Below are 11,172 nucleotides of genomic sequence, written 5' to 3'. Positions count from 1 at the left end.
CATGTGCTTCTTCTTAACTCATCACATGCGAACACTCCTGAAGGGGAAACTTTCTGTGGAAAAAAAAAAAGTCCATGAACAACACATTTTAAGAAACCCTGCAGGCAAACGAAACCAATATCATTGTGAATTCTCCTCGTAGGTATGCCACATTTCTTCATCTTTCATTGCTACTGGATTCCACCAACACTTTGTTTAATATACACAAAGTCAACACCATTGTGCTTCTTTTGAAACGTGACAAATTGCTTATTTTTAACTCTGATTTCTTCATAGTTAGCTAGACCCAATTCTTGCAGCACAATCAGGTTTGGCCCGAGCCCAAATATCTCGAAACTGACCAAAATTGGTTTTCTTGTACCTAAATTGTCACTAGGCAGAACTTATGTGGCACCGCCATGTTTGTTCAAAAACTCAAGTAAAAAAATAAAATAAATTAAATAACAAAGAATTGATTTCATTTATTATTATTATTACTATTATTTTGCTTGTCACTTGATGTCTCTTATTGCTTCCTTCTGGATGTGTTTTTCAGTAGGTAAAATGCTGTTTTAATATGATTGCTAAAAGTCAGGTCTGACCAGCTCATGATTTTATCGACCTGGTCTTTGATTTTTAAAGACACTGACGCCTCTTATTGTCTAACAGTAATCCTCCTTATTGTTGGAAAAAATTACTCTGGTGTTTTGTTTTGTTTCAGGAAATCTTAGTACATCCACTTGTTAATTTGCTCTTGACAATGACACAAAAAGTTCATTGAACTCCTGTCTTTTGGTTAAATTGATAAAAATAGCTCTGTTTCATGGATTGCCAACATTGATGTTCTGAATCATTTGAGCCAAAGGTAACATACAGACTGAGCAAAAGAGGTCCAAGGATTGACCCTTGAGGGGCCCCATATGTCATGGCTATTGAATCACATTCATAACGTCCAGTGATTGCCAAGCAACTCCTTTTCCCTGAGCAAGACCTGAACCGTTTTAGCACAGATTTGTGATTTAATTACCAAACACCGACATTATTGTGTTTGAGTCAATGGGTTGCTCCATTCATGACAGTGTTCCATTCCTTTGCTGGCGCTTGTCAATTTTGACATTTACAACATTTACAAAGTTGTGTGCCATTTCCCGACAAAAGGTCACGAAGACAGGTGTGCTGCAGGTTATGTGTGATCTCAGGATTATCTGACGACATGTTTGTTCAAGGAGGTGCGCTTGTTCGCCACCACGTTGGATGTGCTGACGCCATGAGAACATGCCATGTGGTTGTGACATAACCACCCACCATTCGCCCATATACAGTAAATGTTACAAACAGGAGCTAGCGGCCAGGAGGTAATATTGGCTAGTAGTATGACAATAAATCCTCCATCTAAGGTCGGGTATCGACAAAACGATAATCAAGTTTTTGTACTCTTTTTGGCCCTTTCTGACCCAGGATGTCAAAAAGCCAGACTATCTTATGTCGTATAAGATTCTCCTAAAGATTATCTTTCTCTCTGTGTTACTAGTGGATTTGTCCGAAACAGGCCAATCTTGTGTTCGACCGAAAATCTTTATGTGTGGAGAAAAACGAATACTCTTGAATCATTCATTTGACTCCATGAACAGTGACGTGAACGGAATGTAGCCAGTCAAAGAAGCACCTTGACTGAATGAACGAGGAAGCAACAGTAACGAAAACTCTTACCTGATGTCGTTTATTTATTTATTTATTGTTTCAGCACATCCAGGAGTGTGCGTTCCTCATTTTTTACAGATCACAAGATTTGTGCCTCTTTCTAGATCGGTGATGGCATTTTATTTATTTTTTGTACCCTAAAGCTGACAAGAGCCACCTTCCTCCACTCCAGTGCAAAAAACTCATGACTCGCAGTACCAGGGATCTGTGGCTGAGGGTGCAAAATTAATTAGCAGGGGTAAACACAAGACTCTGTGTGCCGGAAGTGACCACAATTAGCAGTAAGCCATTTCAGGGTTAAACACCAATGTGATGTGATGATGACTTTGCAGAAGTGGGCTATTTGGGTTCCATTGGGGCTTTTTGGGGCGGAATGTCAATTTGAGTGTTGGCTTAACTTAGTTAAAATAATAATAATAATAATAACAATTATAATTTAATTTCCTGTCTTCAAAAAGGGGCTATTTTGATGATAGGGCAAGTGCTGCATTGACTCACCAGAATTTGAGGGGCACATGCCCTGAAGTCAAATTAGTTACACACGACATCTTCCAGTGTTGCCGCACTCACTTTGCTTGCATGACAACTAGGAGGATTTTGTTCTGTTGCACCTCATGGCATACTTCTTTTTTTTTTGCGACCAAGAGGGCATCTGCTGCATCTAGAACACGGCTTCAGTTGCACCACCACACAGAATGGCTACTTTGAAAGACTGACGGGAAATATGAGGCAAAGGTTTGATCTTGCTTCGAGCGTCAAATAGTTACAGGTAATACAAAACTTAAGCTTTGCATCTAATGGAAATAAGGAATCTACAATTACAATAATAATGAAAGCAGTTTTAAAAGGAGATTTGGAAATGTGGCTGGGGGGGGCGGGGAATAGCAAGCTGTTATGGTAGAAATGGTTATTATTAGAAAGGAACTCACGATTGTGGGTGATAGCCACTGATGAAATGACGGTGCTCAGTATGTGTGTAAAAAGTGGGCGAGGTCCAACTCAGGCAAGTACGACGCAAGGCTCCTTGGACATGGTTTTAGCAGCACCTAAAGAATCCCAACAACTGAAATGGGGGACAAAAGCATGCAACGCTAAATATCAACAATTCAACGTAACATTATTCTCCGTCTTTGCATGTTTTCAGCACTTATCTTCAAACACATTTATTGTATTTAGAATAAAAAACAATCATTTTGCAGGGACTTTAAAAAAACACAAGCACATATTTTCTTCCTTTCAATACATGGTCCAAACCCATTCGCAAAATGGCTATTGGAGTTCCTGTTGTTGTGCCATTTCAATTAATTAAATTGGCTTTTGGGGCAAAAAAATGTGTGTGCCCACCGTATTCTGTAAAAAGTCACTGACTAGTCAAAATGGTCAAAAATTGCAGTAGAAGGTATGTGGGGCAGTACCCCACCAGATCCATCAGATGGACACCGATCCGATCCATGTAACTATCTGTTTACATCCTTAACAATGAAGTTTCAACAAAAATAAATAAATAAATAAATCAACAAAGGCAAAGCAAAAAGCAAAATGTATACTGTACAATTCATTTGATCCTCCCCAAAGCTCTGTGCAACATTTGAGGTCTTTTCTCCTGAAAAGAATTTCGGGTGCTCTATATCAGGAAACAGCACGTTACATTAGGGAGCTTTATTCTGGCAGTATCAACATATAGAAATCAACACATAGTTTCTTCTGAATGACATACAAACATTCAAATGTTTCACTTCACAAAGTTCATAAGGCTTGGTTGTCCCAGAGGAAGGGTGAGGGGAAGTTTCAAAATAAAATCTCCCAGAGTCGCTTCAAACGATAAAACCAATATGATGAATGAAAAATCAGCAGGCTGTTACTGCATTCTGCTACATGCTTACACAATTCTGAAATGCCTCTCTCTGACATAGTCCCCATGCCTAATCACGGCAAACACCTGAGTTCAAATTGAATAAATTTCACTTTTTTATCATGTATATTTATACACAATTCAATGTAATGTAAAATATTGATAATAATTATCATCCAAAATACTTGGATATGATATCAAATAGTGTCTGAATGCCACACACATTTGTGTGTGTGTGTGTGTGTGTATTTTTAAAATTAAATTGCAAACCCTCCAAAATTTATTGTCACCTGTCAATTTGTTCTAATACTCGAAAGTGATACAGCTCAAAATAAGAGCTAGAAAAAGGTGCCGATATCCTTTGCTGTTAGCATAAATTCTGAGCTACAAGCGAAGCTAATGATTTCAAAACGGCTAAGGGTTCTTGTTAAAACGAGCAGGAATATGCTGCTAGCAAAGCTGGGAGTGTGCATTGTTAGCATCGCATTTGTCTAATGCTCCATCACATTGATTTGCATATTATTCTTGATGCTAATCACACTTGGCTAATCATTCAAATTTGTTTCAAACATGCGGGGAATGCCATATTACATGCTAACATGCGAGCATGCTCCATTAGCCTTGAGTGGGTTTCGATGCGGCGAAAGCGTAGCAATTTTGGCAGTTGGAAAAAAATCTTCATACTTAAGTCGAAATTTGAAATTGAACCGTGTATAGTTAGTCAATTTCCAAGTCTGGGCTAATATTAACTGTTATCTTTGCCCTTCTCTGTCAAAACAAATCATGTCTCATGCATTCTAATGATGGTCAAGACAGCCAAGCCAACAAGACAAAGGGGAGCGACATATTTCATTTTCTGTTCATTTTTTTTTTTTTTTTTGGTGACACTGATTAACATCATATTTACAAAAGGAGGACATGCAGATTTTTAGGCTCTTAAAAAGTCACGTGAGTGATCTGTACATCTATGAAACCTTTCGAGAATTACCTTGGAATACCAAAATGTTGTCGTCACCAATTAATATGATGACAATGCAGACGTTGTCATAGTGATATGGCCCTTCTGTTGGTTTTCAGTAGGAAAAATAAATGCTTTGTCACTGCATATTGACTACGTATGCATGCTGGGTCCCACCCATGCGCGCCGTTATGCATATTCGTATGAGGCAGGAAACATTTGTACTGACTTTGAAAGGAGTGATTGTATCATTGTGAACGCCTTCACAATGATGACAGTTCGAGTGCATCAGCTACAGTCTTGCTCGAAATAAATACTGTACATATCATGTTATATACAGTACAGTACTGTGCAAAAGTATTAGCATTTTGGTAAATGTCTGTATTAGGGCTAAAATGAATAAGTGATACATAAAATTAATGGGATGGTACGGTGGGCACGCCCGCAAACCTTGTAAGGATAAAGCGGATTAGAAAATGGATGGATGGAAGGATAGATGGATGGATAAAATGAATGGTTTCCAGAGAATTGAGTCAAAATGGAATGTAGTCCTGCACTGCACTCTTAATGTGTTTGTCTACAGAAAAGGATTTCTGTTTTATACAAATTAGATAAAACAATTGCTGTGGGAAAATATTTTGGTAAACTAATGGTTAAAACTATTTAAATTACAAGAATTAAAATGGAATTTTAACCCATTTTTACCTTTTCAAAAATATGAGCATGTTTTTTGACAGAGATTTTTGGGGGGTTTTTGACATCCCACCTTTTTAAAGCATTCCTCTGTTTTCATTTTACTATTATCTTTTATCCTCAAATACGATCGTCATTACGGATTTTTTTACCTCGTAGTTTTACTGTTCATTTTGACCCTAACAAGTTTAGACTCTACAAATGTTCTTGTCGATTAGATATTTCACCAAAACAATTGGATTTTTAAAATGTATTTTATTTTTTGATTTGCAAGGCTTTTCAATGGGCGAAACGTTTTGGTTAGGACATGGATAAAAGAGAACATACAGGCATAAATCGAACTGTTTTCTTTTGCACAGTACTGTATTGCAGTATGTATGGAGAAAGCGCAGATATACAACAAGAGCACACTCATGCCAGGCAATCCATACCTCACCTACCATTATAAATTGTATAATTAGTTTGATTGGCCCGTATTGTGCTCAAGAAGGGTATACGCATTTACCCGGCACGGTTTGGAAAAGGTGGACTTGGCCGTGATATGGAGAAAAAAAAAAGTCATATAATTAGCTCTGAAAAAATAGGATTTTTTTTTAATATCCCATCCATTTTCCTTGCAATGTTAAAACTGCTCCAAAGAATTTATTATTCCCTCAATATTTGCCTCGTCATCTCTGAAAACACTTTTATTCTGTTTTGAAGATTTTTGATGAACCTTAAAATTCTTTCACATTATATTTTTCTTACATCCCCCATAATGTTTGTTCTCTGAATGGTACCTATTTTCGTACCCAGTGCAACTCCATAAATGTGTGCATGGCTGGAGTGTTTGTTCTTTTGACATTTCCACAGACGGGCACAGTTAGAAATGGGCGTTTGCGCTGTTGTGGGACTAAATACAGCCAACTTGATTCCCGGCCAACCCAAGCGGATCCCCTCATTCCCTTTCAATTCAGCGCATGTGGGATACACGGTCGACATGGCAGAATCATTCGAGATTCGCCGTCCGTGCAAGAGATCAGCATGGGCAAAGTATGTTGATGAGGAACGGCAAGATCTCCACTTGCGGAATAAATCCACCATATTCATATTATACCACCTGTGCCACAACTTTAGACCTGGTTTCGTCTAGTCTACTTCCTGTCACCAAATTGTCAGTGTGTAATAAAAAAACATTCTTAGTATGCCTTCCACATGTGCATCTTTCCACGAAAGACGTTTTTCCCCATCAAAAATGTATTTTCATTTTTCTCTGAAACTTTATACCCCCGTATATTTTTCTTAGCATTGCATTTCTTGTCGGTGTGTCCCCAACACTCCTTCATGCTAATCACAAGAAAGGAGCCACAAAGGCAAACAAATCGTAGTTATGTAGTTTGGATGAGTGAAGGCCAGGGAGGGAATAATGATGGTTGAGCTTGGTAACAAAGGAAAATTGGCCCAGTGTAAGCGTGCCTAGTAGACGCAATCAACAGGAGCTGCTTATATCATTTCCTGAGAAGTTGATCGCAATAGCTAACTGGACAGTCTGAATGGAAGCTTCCAACAGTGCCACATGTTTTTGGTTTTGATTTTGCTCGGATAGAGAGAATTTGAAAATGATCATTTTGTGAGACGGGATGCTCAGTAGAGTTTTGACACAGTGTTGTGGAAAAGAGCTACGGGCAAAAACGTCCTCTACGACACACATCACAGGAAACGTACGACACTGACATGACACAGATCTTAAATAACCCCTGTCCATCTCTTCCCTCTTTGTCCCAACTCTTCGGTCAGAAAAAACCCAACATCCCACTGGTCCATGGTTTTCTCCTGCATCCCAAAACTCCACGCGTGTAACATGAAGACATGGCCTGCTGTTATCAGCACAAGCAAAGCAAACCCCCTCCTGTTACCGAAATGACATCACGTGGTCTGACAGAGAAACTCAATGTCGATTTGTGCCGAAGGAGTCAAGGAGTAAAAAATACGCCCCCTGTACGCCATGGGTAAATTTGCTTGTTTTTTTCTCCCCTTTTCTTCACTTGTAAACGTTGACATTTTCTCCAAAATAAGATCAAAGTAGATCCTCTGACTTAAAAATTCCTGAAAGATCCGCATCACATAAAAATGTACAAAAGCTTAAAAACAACTTGTGTACCAACGTGTCTTTTTTGTTTGTTTGTTTACTACATCGAGTTAGAAGAGTGTGGTAAGTTTTAGCACAACCGCCGTCCACTCTCTGATCAACATGCCAGGGGACTAATTGGAGAGCTCATCGAACAAGATTTAAAAAACAACAAAAGTCAAGGCAAAGGTCTTTGCATCCGCTCGTCAGTATCTTCCAATTTTTTTCTTCCTTTTTTGCGCCGCTTCTCTGCTTTTTGCCAGCACTTTTTGTCCTCTTTCCTTGGACACAAATGTCAATCTTAACAAGTGATCGCATCTTGTGATGTTCTGCTGGTCAAGACTCACTGATGCAACGGGAGTTAAGACTGGGTATAATATTGACTGACATGTTAAGACAACGGAGACCCAGACATGACAGAAGGTAGGTGAGGAATTAACGTGCACACAAAAGGCCAGTTTGGGGCCACAAATTAAGTATGACGTACAAAAATACTCATTTGTGCCGATGTAGGACAAAAATGCAAATTTTGGGCCACAAAGTATGCATAATTTGCATACAAAACACAAATTCATGGTATGAACCCTTTCAGGGACAGCGGTTACTATAGTGGACAGCTTATCATATCGGGCTACAGGTTATCATTATTGGTGCATGAAAGTGTTAATACATTGATTGAACAGTTTGGCAAGCAAATGTAGCACACCTATAGAAACTAAGGTAGAAAGGGATGTTACTTTAAAAATGTATTCCGATACAGTTACTAGTTACTTGTTAGAAAATGTAATGTGTCCGTGTTAGCAATGTCATTCAAGTTGGCCTTCCATAATATTTAAAGTAATGTAATTTGATTACCATTTATTACTTCTGGATTACTCCACTACCAAATATGTAATTTAAAAAAATTATAGGCTATATATTTGTTTGTCTTGTCTGGTCTTTTGGCCTCATGAATGATTTGTGGGAATTAGCGCGTTAGCCTGCTAGCCATTAGCGCCCCTCGATGGTAACAAGCAGTCCAGACGATTTCGACAGCTCATTCATTTTAAATAGCCTTGACAAAGAAATGTGTCAATCCTCCAGGGAATATGATATGAAACGGTCCCCATCCATTCCCTTTGAGTGAGTTTTGAAACAGATATAAAACCAACACTTCACTCCTGAACCGGTTGTTTGGCCAACAAATTTAAGGGTGAGCGAGGACTCTCCTGTGGCATCTCTCTCCCAGCTTTAAAAATGTGATCCTGTGAAGGAAATAAAAAACCCTATTTGTAAATCCATTACATTTTTTTTCTGTATCTAACAGTTTATTGTTAGATTTTTTTTTTTTTGTATCCATAACACCGGCACATGTACAAGTCTGGGTAGAAGTGGAAGATAGTTTCTAGTCAAGTTGTGCTCCATTTGTTTGCGATGAAGGCCAACTCTTTCATGGGAATGATATTACACTAGTATTTTATGCTGCCGTGTTGACTAATTTTTGACCACAAATTAATATTTTGTGTGCACGTTACACTTAATTTGTGGCCATGATTTATATTTCACATGACACATCTGGGACCCTGTATTATACAGACTTTTGGACCTATTTTCTTTCCCAAGTGTCCAATTTGTGACCCACAAAGCTGTTCTACCTAATTTGCGACCACAAGTTAATATTTTGTGCACCTTATATAAATTAATATAATGTGCGCACGTTATATTTAAATGCTGGCCACAAAATAGCAATTTATTTGTATGTTACATGTTGATTGTGGCCACAATAACTTTTTTGCACTTGTCAAATCTGTATGAGACACATTTTTGGCCAGTTTTCTTACCCAAGTATATAAAGTTATTCATTCATTCATCTTCCGAAACCGCTTTATCCTCACGAGGGTCGCAGGGGGTGCTGGAGCCTATCCCAGCTGTCTTTGGGCAGTAGGCAGGGGACACCCCGAATTGGTCGCCAGCCAATCGCAGGGCACACAGAGACAAACAACCATGCACGCCCACACCCACACCTAGGGACAATTCAGAGTGACCAATCAGCCCGCCATGCATGTTTTTGGAATGTGGGAGGAAACCGGAGTACCCGGAGAAAACCCACACAGGCCCGGGGAAAACTTGCAAACTCCACACAGGGAGGCCGGAGCTGGAATTGAACCTGGTACCTCTGCACTGTGAAGTCGACGTGCTAACCACTGGACTACCGGGCCGCCATATACAAAGTTATTCATGGGAAATATATCGAAGTCCCAAATTAGTTTTTTGGGGGGGATTTTCAATAATTTGTGACCACAAATTAGTATTTTTCTCCCTCCATGTCATGTCTGAAGATCCATATAATAATGACTTTTGGGCATCAGTTATTTTTTTTCCCTGAAGTGATGCCTTCCCTCTTTTAGCCTCATGGTCCGAGAACTTTGCCATCCAATGTTCAGTCTGACCACAGGTTCTCCATGGCCATGCTGATCTTGCACACGATCCAGCGGCGAAGTGGGCAGTAGTACTCGAAGTGGAACTGCTCGAACTCCGGCGTCTGGCGGATCTCGTGCAGGAAGGACACATCCAGGTCGGACTCCAGCAGCAGCAGCAGCGTGGGCACGGTGACCATCAGGACGCCGGTGAGCGCGGCAATCAGTCGGGCCACGCTCAACACGCACGCGTTTAGCCGGGCGTTGGACGACAGAAGGCTCAGGACGCCCGTGCTGCCCCCTCTCGCTGCAAGACGGACACGTTCGAAGGCCCGGTCGCGCTCCCTTTCGGCCTCCAGCTGGGCCTGGATGTCGGGATCGGCGTGGAGCTCCCTCAGAAGCCTGGCGGGACTCTGGACGGGTGACGAGAAGAGCAGGTCCACGCCTCCTTGGCTGTCGTCCACCGGGGTGGGAAGCATGCTGGCGCAAGGGCTAAGCAGGAATGCATGGACACATATTTAGTCAATGAACTGTCCTTAAGACAACAAGAGCAACCATTCAGCATCATGAAGTGCTTTAATGCAGACTCTTTCATTTTCAGTGAGTGCTCAATTGTTGACCATTGTCTACAGCAAGGATGGGCAACTAGCACATGCGACCCATGACAACACTCTGAGTTGCCGGCCCCTTGTTTCAACCTTTCATGCACCCCGTAAACTAATAACATAAGATGTCCACTGTAGTAACCGCTGCCCCTGAAAGGGTTAATATGGGGTGATAGAAACATTTCAGTGGCCGTCAATTATACACAGGACTTTTTTATTCCCCGGTCTCTAATCTCCCCCGCCCCTCCAAAGTTTTAAGTGGTAATATCACTACAAATCACTAGATGGCAAACATGTCTTAGTTATGCTTGCATCAGGTCTTGTGTTGCCCGATAGCACAACGTGAGCATGCCTAATCATGTTTAGCTGATTTGTAATGACATGCAAGAAAATAATTGTACCTCAATATATATTTTGAATATTTTTTTTTATACTGTATATTTTAAAACATTTTGAGTGAGTTGATTTTTGTGAGGGAAAAAATGCACAAAATGATTTTTTGGACCCTGGTCAGCAGTTTCGTGTTGTCCCTGAATGGTCGTTTTCAGCATGAGAGCACTTTGCACTTGAAAAAAAAAATATTGCCTTTCTTTTTTGATTGTTCAAGTCCTTTGTTGTTGAGGGCTGGCTCTTTTATCCATGCACTTGGAAATGTTCTGAAAAAGGAAATATACTAAGATACTAGTGCCCTGTGACTGTTCAGGGTGTCCCCCGCCTACTGCCCAAAAGACAGCTGGGATAGGCTCCAGCACGCAGTTTTTCCACTCACGCTGCTCTGGTTAAAAGAGGTACAATACAATCTAATCTGTCAAGCCAAGTTAGCTATAATGGACTTTACCTTCGGGTCCGAAGGAAATGACCAGCGTGTGCGTATAAGATCA

At 40.3% G+C, this 11,172-nt stretch overlaps 1 protein-coding gene across 1 annotated transcript in view; it reads right to left on the bottom strand.

Moving 5' to 3' along the window:
• Positions 1-2,809: 2,809 nt before the first annotated feature.
• Positions 2,810-11,172, bottom strand: part of frmd3 (FERM domain containing 3) — a 44,083-nt gene continuing 35,720 nt past the window's right edge. Inside the window, exon 15 of the mRNA XM_086111493.1 lies at positions 2,810-10,178. Within this exon, the coding sequence (XP_085967619.1) occupies positions 9,710-10,178 (469 nt within the window). The 3' untranslated portion in view covers positions 2,810-9,709. The remainder of the gene's footprint in view (positions 10,179-11,172) is intronic.

The sequence above is a fragment of the Hippocampus guttulatus genome, chromosome 5 (genome assembly GCF_054856545.1).
Source record: "Hippocampus guttulatus isolate MCC_2025c chromosome 5, RoL_Hgut_1.0, whole genome shotgun sequence".
Classification (NCBI taxonomy): Eukaryota; Metazoa; Chordata; class Actinopteri; order Syngnathiformes; family Syngnathidae; genus Hippocampus; species Hippocampus guttulatus.
This window is presented reverse-complemented; position numbering and strand designations above follow the sequence as displayed.